We start from the raw sequence: 23,297 nt of genomic DNA, 5'->3' as shown, positions 1-23,297 counted from the left end.
CCAGGTTGTCTGTGGAAAGAACCGACACTTGCAGGCAAGAGTGGACAGAGATAGCTTTTATCAGAACACTCTTCTGTATCATTTGAATGGTAACTTTTTTTTTTTTTAAAGATCTGCCTTCACATCATGGGTGGATTTTAACCTAAATCATGGTAGTTTTGAGTAACACAGGCCACACATGGTAGTTTTGAGTAACACTGCTCTTATGTGGGGTCTCTATCCATAGGATGTTAACAACTAGATGGGTAACATGTGGAAGCCACGATGTCCTTTCCAAACAGGAAATTTTCACTGTCTAAGGAAACAAGATACATTAGCACAGGCGGCACCAGTGCCCCAAAAGGCAGAGGTGACCAGTTGGGTAGGTAGAATGTTCCAGGTGTTTGTTGCCTGTGGTAAGCTTGGTTCCAGTCCTAATAATTGTTTCCAAACTGTGACCCCAGAATATGGAGCACATCAAAATAATACTCAGCCTCAGGAGAAGTGCATTAGAGAATTTATTACCACAAAGAGACAGGAACCATATCACGCTTTCAGCAAGGGTAGAGAGTTTGTAAGACGTCTTCATCCACAGTGTCGCTGCTGCAGAAATGATACCTGTGGAGGGGAACGGCCACAGCGTGAGGCTCTTTGGCTGGTGTGAATGCCACTCTGCACTTAACTGACCCCAGATTCAGCTCCCTCTGGCTGGGCAGCTCTGCCACACCAGGCAGGATCCAAGTGGTCCTGACCACAAACCCTGCTCGATGAACACTTTCCTCTTCCTGTGGGCTTTTAACTCGCCAAAAGCGACCCAGCCATGTCAAACCAAAGTCTGTCACTGAGCTGGCCTGCTGTTTTGGCCTAGCAATGAGTTTCAGGTGCCAGCAGTGACCCAGCCACCAGCCTGGAGGGACATCCCCATCCAGTTCATAGACGACCTTCCGACACTGCTGCTGGAAATGTAAGATATGGAAACAGTCTGGCCATTCCTCTAAGGGTTAAACAAAGTTACTGCAGGACCCAGACACTCCACATCTAGGTCTATCCCCAAGAGAATGAGAGCAGAGGTGCCCAAGAACTCGTATGTGAATATCCATGGCAGCACTATTCATGATTCTCCCAAAGTAGAAATAGTCCAAATGTCCATCCACTGATACATGGACAAATAAAAAGCTCTATATCCACACACTAGAATATTATTGGGCACTGAAAAGGAATGAGGTACTGATTCATGTACCTGGATGAACCTTGAACACAACATGCTAAGTGACAGAAGCCAATCACAAAGGAACACATATCCATTTATATGAAATGTCCACAGGGACAGAAAGCAGTGTAGTGGACATCTAGGGCTGGGAAGAGGGATGTGCAGACCGAGGGATGATGGCTCAGGGTATGGGTTTCTTTTGGGGATGATGAAAATGTCCTAAAATGGACAGTGGCAATGGGGGCACAACTCTGAATATAGCAAAAGTCACTGAATTGTACACTTTAAACGGGCGTTTGTGTTTTGTATGGTATGGAAATCACATCTCGAAGACATTGTTCTTAAAAAATACCGTGGAAGGTTATCAGGTTTGGGGCAGTGGAAGCTGATCAGGTTGGAGATCGCCAAAAGCCACCAGGTGCAGGGCACTTTACCCCCTCCTCCCCGTAGGAGTCTTTGGCTAAAGGAGAAGGATGTGGCCAAGCCAGCCCTGCCGCAGGGCTCAGCTTCAGGATGTGACTCCTCGGCGAGGGAGCTTTACGTGAGGTGGGGACTGTGGTGTCTGGGTGTATGGCGTGTGACTAGATTGTACGTAATGATGCCGCCCCATCTAACCACGGTGACATCCAGAGCCTTCCACAGAGCATCGAAGGCCAGAATCAAGGACTCCTCAGCTCCCATCCGCTGAGTGAGCCGAGGGGCTCAGTGAAAAGAGCGCCGATGGCAGCGGAAGACCCGTGTCCTGGTCCTCGTCATGCCCCAAACTTGTTCTGCACTTAAGTATTCAAAGCAGTGACGCGCCAAATAATGACACCCAGCCATCACGCGGGAGCCCCCTGACCACATGCGGAGGAACCAGGACTGTTGCCAGTCTTGCAGCCGGCAAGTCAGTCCTGAGCTCGGTCTTGGTGTGTGTGTTTTCAAAAACATTTTGAAGTCCAATATTTTCCCTTAAAGCCTTTGTGTTGTGACCTTAGATAAGTTACTTTTCTCTCCAAATCTCACTTTCCTCATCGTAAAGGGCAAGCAGTCGAGGGGGGACACTGACATGGCCCTCAGTCTCAGAAGCCCATTGTTTCCTAAGGATCCCCTTTCAAGGGATCCTTCTTCCTAGATTTCCAAAGTAGTTATGCCCTCTCCCAACTCCTGCCAGGTATGAGCTGTCCCTTCAGAATGACAAAGCAGGCCTCTGTGAGCCAGATTCCCAGCACCGTCTATACCCCTCCCATGCCATCGTTCCCAAACAAATCAATTTACATTAATAACTGCACCAGCTGAAAATGACCAGAGAGCCCCTCCAAGTACTTCTGGAGGTTCTCCTTAACGTTGGAGAAGAAACAGTTTCGTATTTGCCTATTTCTTGAAATTATGCCTTGAAATAAGTGCCTTGCTCCTGCCAAATTGAATATTGCCTAAGGAAAGTGCATTTGATTTTTCAAAGTAAATCAGGTGGATAGATGGAGAGTTGAGATGAAAAGATGAGTAGATTAATGGATGGATGGGAAGATTAAGGGATGGCTGGATTCTGGGTCGATGGTAACTAAGTGGATGTATAGGACAAAAACAGAGGAACAGATAGACAAATATAGGTAGATATGTACAAGGATGGGTAGATGGGTGATTGGATAGATGGATAGACTGCATAGACAGAGTGATACTTAAATAGAAATAATCAGACTTAGATGGAATAAAAGATACGTACTCAGTTCCATCTTCACCACTTTGCACTGTGATTTGGGAAGCCCCCAGTGTGGGCTGGGAAAGATTTATCACGTTGTTGTTCCAGAGAAACTTAACCTTCTGGATTTCTCCAACATTGAGTTTAACATCAATGTCACGCACGTGGATTGCATCTGGTTTGAGGGATCCCCTGGAAATACAGAGATAAAATGTCTCATCAGCTTGATGTATGAATATATAGGACAATAGAAATCTATTATTTCTCCAAATAATAGCTGCTGTCATTAGTTTTCTGCAAACAATTAGGATGACTTCATGCATATCCTGGGGTGGCCCCAAAACACACATGTTTTTGAAATTTGCTCTTTTTAAAAAGATTGGACTTCGGATTTCCATTATTTTAGTTTTTTCCTAGAGAGAAATGAATATTTGGAGGCATAATCTATAAGTTTGCTACAAGACAGCTGATGCAGTGTCTTTTGTTTAAAGATGCATGTGGTTCAGCTAGACACTGTCAACATGTCATACATAGCCCAAAAGGTTGTCAAAGAAGTTTAACTCACATGCTGAGTTTTAAAAGTCAGTGCAAAAACAGAAGTTGACTTTAACACATAGGTTATGCATGCGTTCAACACCTATTTACTAAGGTCCTCATTTATCCAGTATAAACCAAGAGCCAAGGCCTCCAGAGCAACAAACCGGTGTCCCTGGACTTCATGCATATTTGGGGCAGGGGCAGAGCATGTGTTGGAGAAGAGTTGTCACATAGATATACCTGGCTCAACGAGAATTTCATATTCATAAAACCCAATCAGGCGATTGATATTCCAACAAAAGTTAGCACATGATTCATTTTAAATAATGAATCTCCTCTCTCCGGGCCTCACTGTTCTATATGGGGGGATTGAGCTAGATGTAAAGACTTCCTTCTAGCTCGGATGGTCTAGAATTCAATGGTTCTATAGGATAGATACCTGGACTTATACAGTTTATTTCCAATCTTTTATGTGTAATCTATTATGAAATGTATGACCATTTTTCACTTTCCTGCAGAACTTACTTGAACACCTCATGCTGTTCTGAGTTTCCGTTACTTCCATACAGAGCGACCCTGATGTACCCACTCACTTTCTTCCGTCCAGACAGTGTGACTGTTACCTTGTATCTCCAACCTGTCCAAAGAAATGCAGTCAGGTCAAGAAACTTATCTTGTTGAAACAAGGACCCAAGAGAAGCAAATGAATCCATCAAGTCCTGAATCCCCCACGAGCGAGAGCCCAAGGGTACTGTGACTAACGGCTTCCTTAGGTGGAGTTGGGGTCCAGGAATTCAGATTCTAGTTGGAGTGTGGAGACTCAGAGGGCGGTAAGTACTAGAGTTCAGCAGAGGAAAGCACGTGCCCTCCAGAACGAAGGGCAATCTGTCACTGCACCTGTGTACCCTGACTAATGAGGCAATGGACTCAATGTTTGTGTCCCCCAAATTCATATGAAATTCTAACACCTGACATGATAACATTAGGAGACGGGAACTTTGGGAGATAATTTGGTCATGATAGTGGAGCCCTCCTGAGTGTGATTAGGGTCCTTATAAAAAGGACTCTAGAAAAGTCTCTTGTCCCCTTTACACCGTGAAGGAGAATACAAGAAGCCAGCAGTGTGCACCAGAACCTGACCATATTGGATGCTGATCTTGAACTTCCAGCCTCCAGGACTGTGAGAAGTCAATTTCTATTGTTCCTAAACCATTTGGTCTGCAGTATTCTGTTGCAGCCAAGTGGACTAATGTTGTTTTGCTGTTTGCTTTTTTACCGCACAGGACTTACAGGTTTTCTCTCTTCAGTACATAGAACTCTATCCTTCTTCTTAATGGCTATATGTAACATTTAATCTATAGCAATTTGTTATTTTTCAACTTGTGGACACTGAGAATGTCCCCTCAATCTTTTGTTATTAACAAACAATGCTACAGTGAGCACCTTTGAATAATTCTTTTGCACTGTGGTGCATTCTGAGAATCAGGTGTTTGGGCTGAAGGTATAAGCATATAAGACTTTACAGACACTGTCAAGCTAGTATTTGTGGCAAATATAGGATTGCATGAAATGTTCTATATGAAAAGTGTTTTATAAAGTGCTATGTTATTATTTTTTAAATTTCAAACTGCCTTGGAAAATAAGGTTCTTCTTTCCAGGCATTATATGATATTATTTATACAAAATTAGTCTTGATATTTTTATCATCTTATTCCTTTTAATGAGAAGCTGGGCAAACAAAAACACGGCACAACAGTGTGTGTGTGTGTGTCCGGAGACCAGTTTGACAAGTGTCACTACTGTGACTTCTTCACTTAAAATGACATTGCCTCACGTTGCCTGCTTCTTTTGTTAATAGATGCAGCCTTCCTGCCACATGGGTGTGTGGACATGGGAACTGGCTGGGGCCACTCACTACCCTGTGCTCAGCAGCTTTTTGGGGATTATTGTTAAAGGGTGAGCATAAGACGCAAGACAAGTGCCATTCTCCTGTCCTTACAATACAGCTGCAGCTGGTTGCGGCTGTGTCTGGGTTTCTGCCAATGGCTACCATGAGTCGTGACCAATATGGTTGGTACACCTTTTAAAATTTTTCTGCAAGAATTTTTAACTCAGGAAAAGGGAAACTTACGGGTAAAGTCACCACTATCTCCTGTATTCAGAAAAAAGGTTTGCTCCACAGCATTGGTTTTCCCCTTAAATTGGTCAGCATAGTGCCCCATTTTGGGACATCCTCCAGATGGACAAGGGAAACAGCCATTCTAATGGGGAAAAAATTATCTGTTAGTACTAGGTTTTTACCTCATTCACTCTACCAATGAACTCACTTTCTCATCTATAACTATCTGTTCTTACAGCTCTGGACACCTACACCTGTCCATCTCTTTCCCATCCTCTCATTCACCCTTCTATGCTTCCATGCGTCCATCTACTCTTCCATCCCACTAATCCGCACAAGCATGCATCTTTCTACCCATGCACCCACATTCCCATGCACCCATGCATCCATCCTCAGGACTGTGCATAGGACTGTGCTAGGCCTGCACAGCACCCAGCAGAGTGTAAACTCTTGAAAACTGAGAGTGTAGCTTCAAGACAAGTCATGTATGGGAAGCAGTGAAGTCCGAAAGGGGGAATGCAAGACAATCCTCGAGGGAGAAGTGAATGGGAAAGACGGCAATTTATTTTAGAAGGAAAGAGGAAGCAAAGACCCTTGCTCATTTTCATTTTTAATGTGAGTTATTTCTCCCGACTAATTCGTCCCCGTGTAGTACTCCCCCAAGTTCATTAAGTAGGCCTTCAAATCAGGTGAGTACTTTGTGTCACAGCACCAATGTTCTTTTGTTTGGCCTCATATTGCATCCAAAATTCAGAGTGTACAGAGTGACTTTGTGATTTGGAAAGCATAAGACAGTTACAAGAAGCCCTGTGGCTACCTGTGCCCCAGCAGTAACCACCCACCAGGACTGCTCATGGGACACTGACTGACCTCGGGGATCAGACAGGAGGTCCTTTTGGTCATAGTTCATCTCACCATGTCAAGATCAAAATCAGTTTTGAAAGGAAAAAAGACTTAACTTTATGCACATTTTATTTTTATCTTTGAGAAAATATATTTTAAAATATGAGTTTTACAACCTGCAATGTAGTCATTGATTTAGGCGAGGATTCTCCATAGAAACCCAAAACTTCTGTTGGGTTTATTGTTGGGAAACAATATCACCTAATAGATTATTTAAGGGAAATAGTACTTTCATAATACAGAAATCTGGAAAACACCACCTTAACCAAGTAATCCAAATTCACATCATCAAGCACAGTTCCATTAACAAATGCCTTTGATTGTGTACACTGAGAAGGACCTAATATCACCTGCTGAATCACAAAGAAATAAACAATTTCAGAGTGTGGGATATTCTACCAAACACTTGGTTTGGAGTTGTCATAACTGTCCAAGTCCTGGGAGACCAGGAAAAATGAGAAACTTCCAGATTAAAAGAATCTGTAGAGACGAGGCAATAAATTAGACGCAAGAAAAGGAAGGAAAAGAAAGGCTGAGGAAGGAAGGAAGGGAGGGAGGGAGGGAGGGAGGGAAGGAAGAAAGGAAGGAGAGAGTAAGGAAAGGAGAGAGGGAGGGAGGGAGGTACAGTTCTGGAGGACATTCTTTGGATAACTAAAGAAGTTTGGATATGGATTATATATTAGAAGCTCTTCCTGTATCAGAGTTAAATTTCTTGAATGTTGTTCTTTAGGAGGATGATGATGCTCTTAGTAGATGAATGTTGACATATTTACAAGCAAAGTGTCCTAATATCTTTAATTTACTTACCCATCATTTAGGAAAAAAGAATACCCCCTCCACCACACACAATGCTAACAATTGATGTGTCTAGGTGACAGGTGTACCAGGCCTTCCTGTGCCCTTCTTCAACCTCTGTGCAGATTGGAGATTGTCCCAAATGGAAAGCTGGAGGCCCCGAGAGGGCCCAGTACAGCCAGCTGTGTGTCTGCCCTGCAGCCTGCTCTGCCCCCTAGGAGAAAGGTTTTGGAAACCTGGGCACTTCCATGATTTCCGCCCCTGGGGGTGGAGTTACATACATCTCCTTGTTCTGTTCTAAGTCACAGGAACGAAATCTACACCAGAGCCACGGCCATCTTCCCAGGCCCTGGGTGCCTTACCTCCTGGAACTCTTCGTAGGAAGCACAGGGGTAGCCCAGGAAGCCATCGGGGTTGAGGATGCTACTCTCATAATACTTGTGGCTTCTCAGGTGATTGCAGGCTGCAAAGTTTTTGGTTCCTGAGAAAGCAGAGACCCGGAGCTGGAGGAGGCCTTTGACCTTTGACGCGTGGACCATACCACGCTGCAGGCCTTGCGCCTCCCTCCATGTTGCATGGATGGGTGGGGGCGCGCCTCAGCATTTTGGGGCATAAGCTAGGACCGGGCAAGCATTGAAGAGTGACAAGTCCTAACAGGCACATGTGTCCAGTGCTCTGGGGCTGGAATGTAACATGAATGAGGAGGTTGGGACCAGGTAAGGGTGGGCAGGCAGAGACAGAGACGGAGAGGGCAGAAAAATTCAGGGAGAGAGAGAGAAAGAGACATGGAAACAGTATGAATATTTATATATATAAAGAGAGAGAAAGACGGGGCAGAGAGAGAGCGAGAGAGACAGACAGACAGACAGAGACAGGAGACAGAGACACATGCAGAGAAGATAATAGCTTTCAAGGGAGTCCACACAGCCCAGCTGGTTGCTACAAGTTAAAGACCTGGATTGCTGGGTCTTCTGATTTTTCCTGAGAATCTTGACTTGTACGTGAAAATCTTTGCCTGCTTCAATGATCACAGTGCACTCCCATTGTAGCCATCCCCACGAGGGCCATTCACACTGCTGTAACGTGCATCCGGGGCCACACGTGAGGATGCTGGACCACACTGACACCTTTCCCTCGAGCCCGCCTTGTCGGTGTCTAATTGCTCAGGCTAAGCTGCCCCCATCTTTGCGATGCTGAGCACGAGGAGACTCCAGTCATTCTTTCATGGCATTTTATTTACCACCTTTTTTTTTTTTTTTAAACCAAACTCCTCTTGTTTGGAAAATTGATATTTCTTTCTCCAGCGACTCAGTATAATACTTCCCATGGAGTACCACGGTGACCCTGGACACAACTGGGGACCATTCTTGGGGGTCTGGTGGACTTTATGCACCGCCCCTTGGAAGGCACATCCCCTTTGTGCCAGGGTGGCTTCACTCTCGCAGGTCCCAGCCCTGCCCATTGCCCAGTGCCCTCCAGCCGAGCCAGCCAATCCCCAGTGCCCAGCACCCAGGCCAATACTCCTCGCCAGACAACAGAACCTGCTTTAAACTTAATTGTTTCTTTCATCCAAAATTGCTGCCCGGGGACCCATAATAGAGGAGAAAGTGGATTTAATTGTTCCCAGGGCCCAGCGCCTGGGTGACTCGAGTTCCGTACAATAGAAACACACTCTAGCGCTCATGGGCTTGTTCACTCTAAATTGCCTCTTTAATTAAACCTGGGCTCCTTCCTATTATGTGTGCCCTGCTCGTCATTTCTGGGAGGGGGCAGCTATTATTGTGACTCTAGGGCTCCTTCAGGGAGAGTGGAATGGCCACGTCTTCCTAAGAGTTACCTGGTGCGGAGCTGAGAGCTGAAAAGCTCCGTTGATTTGCCAGGGGAGGCTGGCTGTCGCTTTATTGACTCTGCTCTTTGACATTAAGCACATAGAATATTAAAATGCCACACAAGATTAATGCCATTTAACAAAGTGTGTTCAATGTACACTTTGGCCTGGGCCCTGAACGGGTACTGGAGTATCTGGGTGCCTGAGAAATAGTTCTTAGCTGTGGGGAACTTCTAGTTCAGAAAAATAAAGACAAATAGATTACAGACCCAGAGCCTCCTCTTTCAGGGAGAAAAGTGAAGCCTGGGCTCTGGGGAGGGACCAGAGGAATAGCCAAAGGTCAGGACATGGGAGGTCACCTGATGTTAGGGGTGGGGATTTTGCCTTCCTAGATGAACACAGGGGATTGCCAGGATCCACCAGGGGTCCCCAGACCTCCAGGCCTCCCCTGTGCCCCCCAGCCCAAATCCACAGAGCACATCCCTGCTCTTTTTGTCAGCTCAGTACGCCTCTACTCCTAGGACCTGAGAGCACCAAGGAGAAAGTCAAGGCTTCCAGATCTTTGCTTACGCTCCGTGGCTCTTCAAGGAGCAGGTGCAGAAGGTAGGATCGGTGTCTGCCAATGTGCCCGTCCAGCCCTTGTCCCAGCATCCTGACAACTGGGGGAGAGGCCATGGGCTGGATGAAAGCCAGGCTCTGCAGTCAGAAAATGGGCTTAATATGGGGTGACCTTGGACAAGCTAGGTGACCCTTCTGATTCCCAGTTTCTGCATCTGTAAAATGGGGTTGACGAGAGTAAGTGTCTCTGGCGTTGTTGTGAAAGCACCTGACAGAGCAAGCATGCCACAAGGGTGGCCAATTCAGCATTGTGGGGGCCGGACCCACACATCCCCCCTTACCCCAATACAGCAGTCGCCGCCTTACCTCTTTCCTTAACATACCTTGCCACAGTCCATCTATATCAATGATGGTTGAAAGGATATTTTTCTGACATCCAGGCATTTGCCTTCCTCCATTTGGAAAGAAATCCAGATGGCCCACCTTTTGACTCATTCCAAAACCTGAAACGTGTGAAGCAGAGGCGAACGGGGCAGTGGTACCAAAGTTAGGTCATGGCCATAGTGAGATGTTCAACTCATTCTGACAAGAGTGAGAGCCTCCTGGGTAAATTCTCTCCTCAGCACAGCCTTCTGGGTAAATTCTCTACCTCCAGCTCTGCAGAAAGATCTGAGACGGAGCTTGGCAGGATGGGGAGGGAGGAGAGCGCCCAGGAAGTGAGATGAGGGGGGAGGTGGGCTCTGGGGGAGTTGCACACATACATTTTTATGTGTGACTGTTTGTCTTGCGGAGGCCCCGACAATACCAATATTCCCTGAGGCCATTAAGCATCCAATAGGCACATATTAAGTATGAGTTGTTTTTCTTTACTTATTTTAAAAATTTGGTTTCTACATTGAAGTGCTGAGACCACATAATAGTATATTGTTCTACTGAGAGCCATGGTACCATGGGGGTCACTCTGGCTTCAGAGGCACACAGACCTGTGAGCAAATCCCACTTCTATTTACAGACTTTGTGATCTTGGGCAATTACTTAACCTCGTCGAGTCTCATTTCCTCAGTCATAAAATGGGGATAATATCCACTTTAGGGATGTTATAGGATTAATGAGCTGCTACTATACAACATCTAGCGCAGCATGTGGTAGATATTAATTAAGTGATGGTATCATCGTCAACATCAATGTCACCATTAAAAACATAACCTATATTGGCAAGTTTCATGAACCGTTACATATGTTGGAAAAAATGCTGATTTTAGAAGAATTAAAGGAATATATATGTCTACAGTCTCCAGGAGAACAAGTCATAACCAAAGCTTTGAGAAAAGAAAAAAAAATTCAAAAATTAACTTTGTAAATTGTAGGGACAGGTCAAGTGTCAAAAATAAATACATTTGCCATTTTGGATCCTGGTGGATTGGGGAATGACACAGGGTTCAAAGATTGAGTGTCAACCTGTGTAGACCACAGAAGGGCTACAAGCTGATACCACTAGTCCTGTGCGGGCAGCTCATTTGTGGCTGGCTCCCATTTCAACTGGTTGACACTCCAACCTTTCCTATAGTTAACCATTTTGAAAAGTTCGTGTGTATACTGGGGACTGCCCGGACTCAATGTCGTCAGTCATAGTGCTGGTCACCAGGGAGAGGGACTGAGGAACTCACCCAGGAAAGGAACTATAGGAGCAATGTCTGTGTGAATCACATCCACAAACATGGCGTCTGATGGGTCCAGCCGAACCTCCTCAGGTGTGCCCTGGAAGCATGGCTCTGCTGGATCCAGCCCTGGAAAGGAGACGTAGACAGGCTGCACTCTGACAAGGACCAGAATCTACACCCAGCACCCACCAACTGACGTGAGGAGTTGGGCAAAACCCCAGTGGCTATGGTTCAGCCGACTGGGTCTGTAGCTCCTGGTCTGCTTGGGAAAGGCTGGAAGGGAAAGGCCGTGAGTGGGGACACTGCCTGCTGAAGAACAACTGGAAATCTCCAGTGCCTGCCTCTGAGAGGGCTGGGCGGGCCTGGTGTTCCTCATTTCCCTTTTCCTGTTTTCCTCACACGTTATCCCTTGGCCATTGCTCGGAGACTGTGTGTTCCCTGGCCTCACCCAGCAACTCCCAGTTCCTGAGATCCCACACTGATAAGCTTTTGTGTCTTATCTCATGAGTTCCCCGGTCTGCTGTGTCCTTCCCATGCTCTTCCTTCATTTAAATCTTTCTTCTCCAAGACCCAGCTCCAACACCCTCTCCTTTCTTGGCCCCTTCCAGTCACTGGATTATTTTGAACTTATTAATTCTGCTTTGAATTTTATTTGCCCCCTTGGTTTTCTGCTTCCTGAACTGGAATGTGGTTTTCCTGAAGCAGAGTCTGGGCCCAGTTCATCTTCAAAGAGAAGCAGAGGGTGGGTGGGGGCGTGTGGCACACAGTGACCTATATTCTTGCCCTGGTTCTTCTCAAGGTCAAATGTCTGTCATCCAGAAGGTGGGAATAAGGACATCTATCTTACAGGGTTATTGGGAAAACCTCATGAAAAGGTTTAAGAGAAAGGACTTTGTAACTGGAAAAATTCTGTATAATGAACTATTATCCTGTCATCCTTCTCTGGATGTCTCCCACAGTGCCTTGAGCAAAAGGGGACACTCATCAAAAGTTGTATCAAACTGACTGCCCAAGTTACATACTGATTTGGCTCCACAAAATAAGTAGTTGTTGATGTCTGTCTTTCTTGGTAGATTTATTCTGCCTAGTGATTCATTCATTCATTCTTTATTAAGCACTTCCTATGTGGCAAGTCTCAGCTACCTACTTTCATTTTCTGTCTGTGCCAAACACAGCAAAAATATTTAAGGAACGTTTGTGGAGCTGATGTATACTTAAAAAAAAAAAAAAAAAACTCGACTTTTTTTTCAACTTTGTCATACTCTAGCAATAACCCTGAAATCATTGGTTTAATGTACTATTTATATTTTTCTTGTTTTATCAATCCATATTAACTTGTAATCTTTTTCTAATACACGTTAAGACACTTGGACAATCATTTTTAAAATTTAAGTCCACAGCATCGCTTAAAGTGGCTCGCAGAGGACCAGTAAGGGCGACCTTTGCCAAGAGAAATGCATGGGTCAAGGTTTCGCTGCGCAGTTGGCCCGCTTGACCCCTACCTGTGATGCGGCCTATGTGGCCCCCCAGCCTCCGGCCCGCCTCCCCGGACACGTGCGCGCCCAGGCTGTGACCGATGAGATGCACGTCCTCAGGGCTGTACTCCAACTGGGTCTGCGGAGAGAGTGCGCGTCAGGGGACCCCGAGGACCGCGTGGGGAAGCGTGGATAGGGCAGGGATAAGACCCAGCTGGAAACTCGGGAAGTACGATCTGCGACAGGGGGACGCCGCCCCGGGCAGCGAGACAGCTCAGGGCTGCTGCCTGCGAGGCCCGTGCGCGCGGCAACAGTGCTGACCAGCGGCCGCCGCGCCAACTGCAGCCGCCTCCGCCCGGCCGGCCGGTGCCAGCTGTGGCCGCCGCGGAACCCCGTCCTAGTCCCTGGCCGGGTGGCGGGCGCTTGGGGGTGGGAGCCGGCTCCTCGGCTGCAGCGGTGGCCGCAGGGCCGGGTGTCAAGAGCCTTCCTGGGGCTGCAGGAGCGGGAAAACTCATCTTCCCGGCTGGAACTGCCGGGCCGCCCCGCGGGTTCCCTGAATAGCCTTTAAGGAAGTGTGCATTTCGAAAGGGGAAACTGAGGTCCGTTTTCCCTGGACCCCGCAGCTAGGAAGCGAGGCGGTGTTGCGTCTTTAGCAAGGGAGGAATTTAAGGAAGGGACGGAGAACCTGGGTCCCTGGACTTCCAGCCCTCCCTGCGGGTCCCTGCTGCCCTGGGCGCAGTGCGGTGCTTCCCGGCCCTCGCTCGGCCCCACCCGTGGGACGGGCCCAGACAGGGTTTTACCGAAAGCACTTGTACTAAGAAAGCGATCTCCGCCCCCACGACCCGAGTGTTGTGCACGGCTTGTGTGTACGTGGTGCGGGACCCTTTCCTCCAATCCACGCAGATGCAGTTGACCTCCTCCACCTGAAACATTTTCTGGAGAAGATGGGAGCGGGGAGAGAGAGAGAGAAGAGAGAGAGACACCAATTTATCAACAGTTCCAAGTTGCACACCCCAGAGATATGAATCCAGGTCCATCAAGGGCCCGCTTTGATGTCAGATATTAATATCCCTCCTACAGGTTGGTTGTGTCCTAACTTGACTTGCAGGGCAGCACTATAAACTGGATTTACTCACCCTGCTTAACAGATGTGGAAACTGAGACCTGAAACGGGCAAGTGTCTTGTTTAATATTTTTCAGATGGTTATTGACACCGTCAGGTCCAGAAGGTCACTTACTAGATCAGGTACAAATGAATACTACCCAATAAAATTTACAATTCAGTTCCAGGTTGGACCTGCCACATTTCAAAGGCTCAATAACCACAAGTAGCTAGTGGCTCTGGATGTGGACCTCACAAATAGAAAACAATTCTGTCATCTCAGAACATCTATGGGATAGCAGGGTTTTACAGGGCAAATTTTAATCATTTTTTTTAAATGTCATGCATGGGTTTTATATACCATCAAAGACAAAGCGTGGGCTACTTGACTAGCAGGTGGTTTGTGTGGCCTTCACCTCTGAGACTTTTTGACTGGACTCTGGGTCTCTTCAGCTGCAGAAGAGATAGTGACTATAAATTGATGGGTAGTGACAACTTGGCAATGGATGCCCCAGGTAACCATGTTTTCCTGGGTGTTTGTACAAAAGACCCCTCTCTCTCTGGAGTATTTCCTTTCCTCATCTTAGGGGCATCAGGAGTGCAGAATTTAAAGGTGTGTGGGGGGGTACCAGCCTCACCAGGACGTGGCCAGGTGAGGAAGGCGGCCCCTACCTTGCACATGTCTGGTGGCCAGTTGTCCTCCGCCTTGTCTATGAAGCCGTGGATAATGAAGCGCGTCTTGCGGTCCAGTCGGAAGTTTGAAGCATCAATGGTGTCTGGGTCGGCAGTGATCAGCTGGTTTAGGTAGAAAAGATGAATTCAGATGTTAAGTCTTTCCAAGCTGTGGGCCCGTCACAGCCAGTCCTGGTGAGTCCAAGATCACAGCTCAGGGCTGCTGCCTGCAAGGCCCATGCGCGCGGCAACAGTGAGTCCAAGATCACAAGCCTCCAGGTGGGCCTAGGAGAAGTTCCTGACCTGGGATTGTGGCTAGGATTCAGAAAGTCCAAGTTCATGGGCTTCTAATCTTCATGAACCTCCAACCAAAATCTAATATTTCTGCTAATCTTGAGATCAGGCAGCAAACCACAGTGGAATTAGCCACACCTGTGACTCTGGCCCCAGTTGAAGTCACAGACATTTTCATGTCACATTATAGTTGTTATAATGTGACGATAGTAGAATTCACTACTATTTTAAATTATAATAGTTAATAGATCAACCCCCAGATCTTGTTATTTAGTGAGATAAAAAAGCAGCACCTATAATACGTACATTCCATATTTGTAAATTTTTTAATGTTCTGATAACTCTTTTTCAATATAACTGATTTTCTCTGTCATCCAATATATTTTATGTATTTAGAAACATTGTCCGGAGAAGGGGTTCTTCGTCTTCCCACAGTGGCCAAAGAGGTCCCTGGACAGGAAAAGTGAAGAACCCCTGGCCAGAAGCAGAAGGCTGGAGGGTGGTAGACTCAGTGGAACCAGGAGACTCCAGAAAGACACCTGAGTGCCCAAGGGCCTGGTAAGGCCCACTTCCACCAGTCACCAGGACCAGACACCAGAAGGATCACATAATAAAAGTGGCTCAACAACCAGGTCCAAACAGATTCCAGGCTGGGGTCACCCAGTGGGAAATGTGTCATGTAGAATACCACAATGGTGACCTCAGGGACCTAGAGACAGACACCTGCTCTCTAACCTCTATCAGGGACCAGAACTGTGAGCTGCTTGAATTCTTAGTAATGTCTTCCTTGAAACTGTCTCCTGGTCCCTTCTGATCACCTGGAACAAACCTGTCCTGATTCCACTTGGCAGACCTTCTGGTACAGAAGTTTGCTCCAGGGGATGTCACCTTTTCTCTTCTGTAGTTAATTGTCCACTTTATGATTGCCTTCTAGCTCCTCAGAAGTATTTATGTCCTCTTACACCTAACCCTAAGGGGCTTCTATATCTGCACTGCCCGGTGTTGCTGGGATACACCTGGCTTTTCAGGGAACAGGTGCTCATGCTGGGGTGGCCCCTGCAGGTCTGTGCACCGGTGTGTGTGTGAATGAGTGTTTTTAGGTTAGGTTCCATGATTTCATCATATACTCTGGGATCTATGATCTCTACAGCCAAGATGGCTCTAGTTCTAACATTGGGGGTGGGCAGTATCCTCTGGAACGTTCCAAGGCAGTGAATTGAGTTATGCTCTGGAAATCTACATGACCATGTGGGGGTTCCCCCTCTGCCCCCACATGCTGTTATTCCATCTCCACTCTTACTTGGTAGTTGTCCTGGTTTTCATTTGTGTACAGAAGGAAACTGGTGCTAATGTCCTCTGGGGACCAGGGAAATATCTTTAAAGGCCGCTGAAGAGTCCCCGCCCAAGGTTTTTCATTGGAAAAGCAGCCAAAGGGTTCGTAGCAGACCTCTTTCCCTGGGGTAGGAAGAGCCACAAACAAGACACTCATGAGGTTCTAGAAAGGAGCAATGTCATGTCCACCCACCCAGGGAGACTCCAGGATGGATCCCAGGGCTGGCTAAGGTGGCTCTTCATTTTTGCTGTCTGCGTCTCCCAAACTTCTGTGGAGGTAAGAACCACCAGGCCCTCTGGGTGAACATGTATGTCACTTGTACACACCCCTGGCCCTCCTTCAGAGGTTCTGATGCAGAGGGTCTGAAGTGGGGCCCTCATCAGACAGGCTGGGGAATCACGAGTCTGCAACCTGCTGCCTTAAAACTGCCTCGTGCGGGAAGACCCCAGCTGGCCCTTTCCACATCCAGCATCATCGGACACCAAGTATGGATCAAGTGCCCCTGGGCTGTGCAGCAGAGGTGCTATTCATTCATCTTGAAATCTCCGTGACACTTGGCATAGGCCATCACTTCCTCCTCAGAGGATGGTGACAGCATCCTCACCTCTGACAGTGGCCAGCAGGAGAAGGCCGAGGGTCCAGGAGAGCAGCATCTGCAAAGACACAGACACACACCACACCGTGGGCACAGGTGCGAGGCTGGCAGGGAAGAGCCCAGCCAGGGCAGGAACCCGGGCGCATACCCTGGAGGGTAATGAGTGGAGCCCAGTGACTGGGTGCACAGGCCCTTCCCGTGGTGTGGGGACACTGCGGTGAGGCCTCCCAAGGCACAGGGAGTCAGGTGCTGCCCTGGGACTCTGGACTCAGGGTCTTCCCTGGCAGCAGCCTCCCCCTCTGAGCCCTGTCCCCTGGCGGCCCTTGCTACCCACCCTGGCTTGCCACCTGTCCAGGTGGCACTGTGACTTACCTTGCCGCCCTGCTTCACGGGACTTCCAATCACGCCCAGCAGGTTGGCCGTGGCTTTTTATAACCAGGCTTTATCCTTTGGACTCCTTTGGGGAAAGGCCAGGGCAGGGTAGATAGGGCCCACACGGGCGCTTTGAACCTGTTATCATGAACACATAGAGCCAGCTCAACCCGGGAGAGGGCCGTGCAAGGAGCGGGACCAGAGGACAGCATGACACCACTCAGGGGATGGGAAGGGGCTCCATCAATCTGATTTTACAGGTGCAGTTGCCAAAGATTATTCCAAAGCAATAACAGGGCAGCATCAGGCTGTGGGGACTCCTCAATCAAATTCCCTTCAGACAGCAGGGACCCCAGACACCTCTCTCTGCCCCAGTGCTGTTGCCAGACTGTGAAAGGATGGACTCCGAGGACTTGCTGCCGAGTGGGAATGTGTGTCCCTGAAGACACGCACCTCGGCTACTTGAGGGGCAGGGTGGGTGATGAGCAGTCCCCTGGCCCCAGTGAACCTAGACAGTGTGGAAAATGAAGATAGTTCTGCAAACGGATGTTCACAGGGACAAAACGAACCCTGTTCACACACAGCCTCCTTTAGGAATCATAGGCTATTTTAAAAGTGCTTGTGAGCTGCGCTGGTTGCACTTTGACCTGGAGATTAGCAGTGGGGGTGTTTTCTTTCCCTCACTGTTAAGAGAAAGGTCTGGGTGAATAGCCAGGTGCTGCCCTGCCTGGATTTAAACTGGCATCTAATGCAGGTACACCCAAGTGCACAGATCTTAAGTTTCAAACCTAACTACAGTTCAGTGTGCATTGACGATACATGCATATGTCCCGGATCAGGATTTCCAGTAGCCAAAGTTTCTGTCACGACTCTTCTACCACCAGCCCCGTCACCATATGCACCCTGGTTCCTATCCCCAGTTTTGCCTGTCCTCGGATTTTATGTAAATGGAGATACCTCCCGAGTGCTTTGATTTGTTCACACAAGACATTTTAGAGAGTCATCCATGTTGTTATTCGTATCAGTACTGGTTCTTTTTTTTATTGCTGTGCAGAACTGACATATTTCTGTAAAATACATTTTTTGAAGAAAAAGATTGCAGCGTGTTTTTCCATTCTACTGTGTGTGAACACGTGGGATCTTTCCAGTTTGGAGCTATTATTATTTGGAGCTAGGCTCATTTTAGTCTAGGACAGCTTTTAGTAACACATGCTCTCATGTCTTTTGGGCTTATCCCCGGGAAAATGGCAAGGGTCCTGGGGTGCACACGCACAGGCTGGCTTTAGGAGATGCTGCCCAACAGTTTTCCAGGGCGGTGCCTCGGTGCCAACGTCACACACAGCTGTTGGCTGGGTGCTGCACATTCCCTGGCTGCCCTTTGATCAGTCCCAGAAGTACAGAGATTGCCAGCAATTTCCTGAGGCTTTCAAGTGGAGATGAGTGGTGTGTGTGTGTGAGTGTGTGAATCTTTGCCTGTGTGCGTGCATCGTGAGAAACTTCCTTCTCAAACTTATGAGGCTGGACCCAAGCGATGTGTGGAGTTGGTGGCAGCTAAGGAATGGACTTCCCATCTCCAGTGGGCTTATCAAGGCAGGAAGTAGAGTGATGAGGATACCTGCCTGGGGTCACCTGAGCCTCAGTGAATGCCACCTGCTGCCCTGGAGGGGGAGAGCAGCAGGGGAGGAGGTCAGGTCTAAGGCTTGACTCTAGGGACCCCAGGGAGGGGGCTGGCATGGCAAATCAGGAAGACCGGAAACCTGGGCCCTTAGCATGGGACCAGGGACCACCTGTAGCTTGGGGAAAACATCCCAGTTCCTCACCATGACCTTCAGGGCCTGCCTCCCTCCCAGCTGCACCTGTGTGTCCTTCCCTTGCCCAAGAAACTCCAGGTAGCCCCTCAAAAGCGCCTGTCTCTGCATATTGTTTCTTCTTCCAAAAATCTCAAAGGATGATTTTGTTTTAGATCTTGCCTGACAGCAGGGTCAAGGTCTGCAGAGTCATTGCCGTGCTGCCAGGGCCCACGGCACTGGCACATAGTAGGAGATTAAGACATATTTCCTGGGTGTAAGAGTGGGAGATACGAGTCACTGACTCCAGGGTGAGTCATGGGGAGCTGATGTCTCCCATTCGCCTCCCAGGTCTGGCCTCCTGCCACCTTCTCCAGGCTCTCTGCCTGAGGCCACCTCCACCGGTGCCTTTCTGGGTGACTTGCCTTTGTCCTTATGGCAGGGTTCAGCCAACGGGAGATGCTGACCACTCCGCGAAGGGTGTGGGGAGCAGGGAGAGGCTGGAGTGTGCACGTGGCTCCTGCTCCTACTGCCCTGTTTGGGCCACATCGCTATTTCCTGCCCTCAGGCCGCAGACCCTCTCAAACGCTTCCGTCCTTAGCCCCGGGTCTTCTCCGATTCATCTCTTGTCCTCCCTTCATGCTTCAGGCCCCAAGGAAGAAAGAGCTACTTCCTGCTGCTGCTGACCCCCGGCTGCGGCGCCACCCGTGTCTGGTTCCCTTAGCTCTGTCCAACCCTCTGTAAACAGCCCCTTGATGAGCCAGAGTGGTATGACATGAGAGCAGGTGATCCTGTTGTTCAGAGGCCTGTGGTCAGTCTGGGGGGATAAGCCAGGTCTTGGGCACCTCACTTTTCTAACTCTGTACCCTCTGCCTAGTGAGGATTTCTGTCTTTATTAGGGGACGACTTTGGTTTCTGTAGTTGTATGGTTTTTGATTGCTCACTCATACTTGCAGCACTCAATCATTCTGTAACTTGATCATGGCTTTTGCAAAGGTTTAGCTAAGGTGCTTCCAGAAACTCTGCCATGTATGCTTGCTTGCCTGTTCTTGCCATAGATTCATCAAGAAATTCGGGGAAAGCTTCTCCCCTGTGGGAGTAGAGGAGCTTTATCTGGTCGACACCACTCAGAGAGCAGAACTAGACAGAAGGAGAAGGGTTCAGTTCCTTTAGGGCAGAAGCGATATTTCTTATTTCTGGGTCACCAGCTCTCTTCTGAATGCCAACGGCAGGTCATCATCACCCTGCTCTTGAGGAACTCACGAGGCGGATCCATTCTATTAAGAAAACACTTGCCAAGGCTGAACTCACTGAAAAATAGAGTCGAGTTTTGCTGGTGCAGAGTGAGGACCTCGCCTCACTCGATTGACCTCTTGTCTTGAGTAGAAATCGAGCCTCAAGCAGGTGTTCACGTGGGTGCTTCACTTCCAAGGTCCACGCTCCTGGGATTGGAACATGCTCAGAAAACAGAGACCCTGGCTTATTCTTGCCTTACAGCTGGAACCACAGAGGCCCAGAAAGGTGAAGGGGCTTGGTGCAAGGGGCTGTGGAGGATCCTGGCTCTGATCTCAGGACTCCATGACCTCCTTGTGTGCTACTGCTCTCCTCTGAGTCTCAGTCTGCTGATCTTTGCAATGGTTGGAATCTGGGTTGATTTAGGAACATCATCCCTGCACCCAGCTGCCTCCAAAGCGGGTTGGGTCCCCTGCCGCAGTCACTAGTGGTTGGGGAAGATGTACCAGGTGTTCCAGAACCGTCCAGAACCTGTCTGGGCCTCTTCCACAGGGTGGCTCAAGGCAGGCCAACTAGTCCCAGGGACACACATTTGCTCCCTCTTGCCTGCCCTTGACAGGGCCAGCTCAGCTGCAGTGGGAAGGAAGTGAAGGCCAGCACCTGTGGGAAAACTCACTTGCCAACCACATGGCGGACAGGCAGCAGGGCCAGGGCCTGGTGAGCCCTGCCAGTTGGCACAGCAGCTGCTCAGGGCTGGGGTCAGTTGGGGCCTCCTCCTCTTGTACCTGAGGCCCGTTTGTCCTGCATTTGTCCCACGTTTGTCCCCTCTCCTTCCTTCCTGCTCCTCGCTCTTGCTCAGTTGGCAGCCCCTCTCTCTAGGCTGCGTGTCGCACTCCAGGACAGGCTCCCTGACTTCCTAACGTCCTCCTCGGTTTTGATCCCATGGTAGCTCCTGTTGTGTGTGACTCACTTACTGGTTTGCTCAGGCCTGTTCCTATCCCCGTGGCTGCAGTGTGCTGGATGTTTTTCTGGTGCTTTAGCTGGGATCTTAAATGCCCCCAAGTCCCGTGTGTTGAGCTTGTGGCACTTTTGGGAGGTAGTGGAATCTTCAGGAAGTGGGGCCCCATGGAGGAGGTTAGGTCATTGGGGGCGTGCCCTTGAAGGGGTTGTTGGGACTCTGTCCCCTTTCTCTTTCTCTCTTTTGCTTCCAGGTCTCCATGAGGTAAACAGGCCTCTCTGCCATGATGTACTGTGCCACCACAGGAACAAGGAACCATGGACTGAAACCGTGGAACAGAGGGCTATAATAAATCTGGTTTTTATGTCAATACACTAAACAGTAATCTGGGCTGTGCATGGTGCAAATAAAGAGATGATCAAAGTATGAGTTCAAGAATCCCACAGATGGATGATGACACATAATGGGGGGTGGGAGGGGTTAGTGTTAGGGTTAGAGTTAGGGTTAGAGAGGGGGGCAAGAATGGAGGAAGGAAGGACTGTATAGAGGGAAAAGAGGGGTGGGAGGGGTGGGGGGGAAGGGAAAAAATAACAGAATGAATCAAACAACATTACCCTATGTAAATTTATGATTACACAAATGCTATGCCTTTACGCCATGTACAAACAGAGAAACAACGTGTATCCCATTTGTTTACAATAATAAAAAAAAAGAATCCCACAGATTATTGATGTACAGAGAAAACTTTTCTCAGATTCACAAAGTTTTTAGAGGGGGAGAGTAAAAAGAACAAGCCACCCAGGGAAGACGCTTGGTAGACCAGGTAGAACAAGCACGCGGTGGATGAATTCCAGAATTATTAAAATCCGATTGCTTGGACAGAATGGAGGTCTCTGTGGGAAGTAGAGGCTAACCACTTCTTGAGAGTGGCTCTTGGGGGAAACTGGCCTGAGCACCATGGGAGAGATCCTGGAGGGCACACGAGGTGCCTCCTTGCTGGAGGGCAGAGCCTGTCTTGGAGACTGAGGCTGCCAGTTCCTGAGGCTGATGGGGCATTGCCAGGCACAGCCCGGGTCCTCAGAGCATTGTGCAACCCTTGTGTTTATAGGTATTTTTGTTGCCAAAAGTGCAGTCCTTGTCCCTGATGCCAATTCAATAATGAGGACCCAGTTTTGAGAAAAAGGAAAAAGAAGTTGTACTGTTTTGCTAGCAAATGAGAATCACAGGGCTCTCCTAGAGGCTGGCATTCTGCCTGTCATGGGGAACAGGGTTTTTTCAACAGGTGATTCGAAGGCTCCATCCATGTGTTCTTTGTCCAGAGTTGTAACTCACCTGCTAATTTGGAATATGGTCATTGCTGAAGTCTTCCGGTGCCATCCCCAAGTCTGAATTCCTTCGTTCCTGTGTTGGAAGTGTACTCAAGGACAGACAACTCTGCCTAGGAATGGAGAGAAAAGGTAAAACTGTTTCTCCAAGATTAGGGAGGGGGAGGGAGAAAGGAAGAGAAAGGAACAAGGGCATTTTAAAAATAAGTCTCGGTGGCAGAGCAGCAAGGGCTACATTCAAGGCATAAAGTGGACCAGTGTTATAAGCCGAGGTCAGTAACTCACATATGGAGGTCTAATAAGCTTAAGGTGACATTCACAAGGGGAGGGGAAAGGGAACTTACTCCAAGTTCTCACAGATGAGGTCTGATCAAAGGCTGCGCTCTACAAGGAGGGGGATACACAGAAACAAAATACCATGTAGCCAACTGTGTAAGTGTTGGGATCATTTCAAAGCTACAGAGCGCTATGGCATATTCCATTACTTCAAAGATCATATTCACAAGTATGAATACTACATTATTTTTGTTACTAAACAAACCAAACTAAACAAAAACAAAGCCCAATCAAACTGGCCTCATGCAGCCTCTTACATCTGGAGACTGTACCACATTTGTCCAGGGCCACATCAACATGGCAGGTCTCCTCCAGAGTGACCCCAGGGAGTCCCAGTCTTCCCATCTTCCTAGGTCAGCAGGTTTGGACCATGGATCTATGGGCTGAGTTTGGACTTCCCAGTGGTGCCAGGAAGTGGATGCTCGGCCACCATGCTGGTTAGTAGTCAAGCCCACGTGGCCATCTTGGAACCTGCTGTTCTTGCCTTCCTGGGAGTTTTCTCCAGCTGTATGTGTGTTCCGAGGACACATGTTCCAGGAAAGGAACG

General features: G+C 48.3%; 1 protein-coding gene across 2 annotated transcripts; it reads right to left on the bottom strand.

Moving 5' to 3' along the window:
- Nucleotides 1-484: 484 nt before the first annotated feature.
- LOC124985107 (pancreatic lipase-related protein 2-like) lies at nt 485-16,800 on the bottom strand. Of its 2 annotated transcripts, none has more exons than XM_047553487.1 (12): nt 16,749-16,800; nt 16,112-16,266; nt 14,518-14,640; nt 13,544-13,678; nt 12,771-12,882; nt 11,275-11,394; nt 9,991-10,110; nt 7,584-7,702; nt 5,536-5,665; nt 3,930-4,041; nt 2,892-3,059; nt 485-597 (listed from the first exon to the last, which is right to left on the bottom strand). In XM_047553487.1, the coding sequence occupies exons 1-12, from the start codon at nt 16,795-16,797 to the stop codon at nt 534-536; spliced, it is 1,407 nt and encodes a 468-aa protein (XP_047409443.1). In that variant the 5' UTR covers nt 16,798-16,800; the 3' UTR covers nt 485-533. The 2 variants fall into 2 exon arrangements, with proteins under 2 accessions (XP_047409443.1, XP_047409442.1); XM_047553486.1 differs by having other exon boundaries at nt 16,106-16,266; nt 16,749-16,797.
- Between the last annotated feature and the right edge of the window lie 6,497 nt (nt 16,801-23,297).

Source organism: Sciurus carolinensis, chromosome 5 (assembly GCF_902686445.1).
Source record: "Sciurus carolinensis chromosome 5, mSciCar1.2, whole genome shotgun sequence".
Taxonomy (NCBI): Eukaryota; Metazoa; Chordata; class Mammalia; order Rodentia; family Sciuridae; genus Sciurus; species Sciurus carolinensis.
Note: the sequence above shows the minus strand (reverse complement) of the source record. Positions and strands in the feature narration are given on the sequence as shown.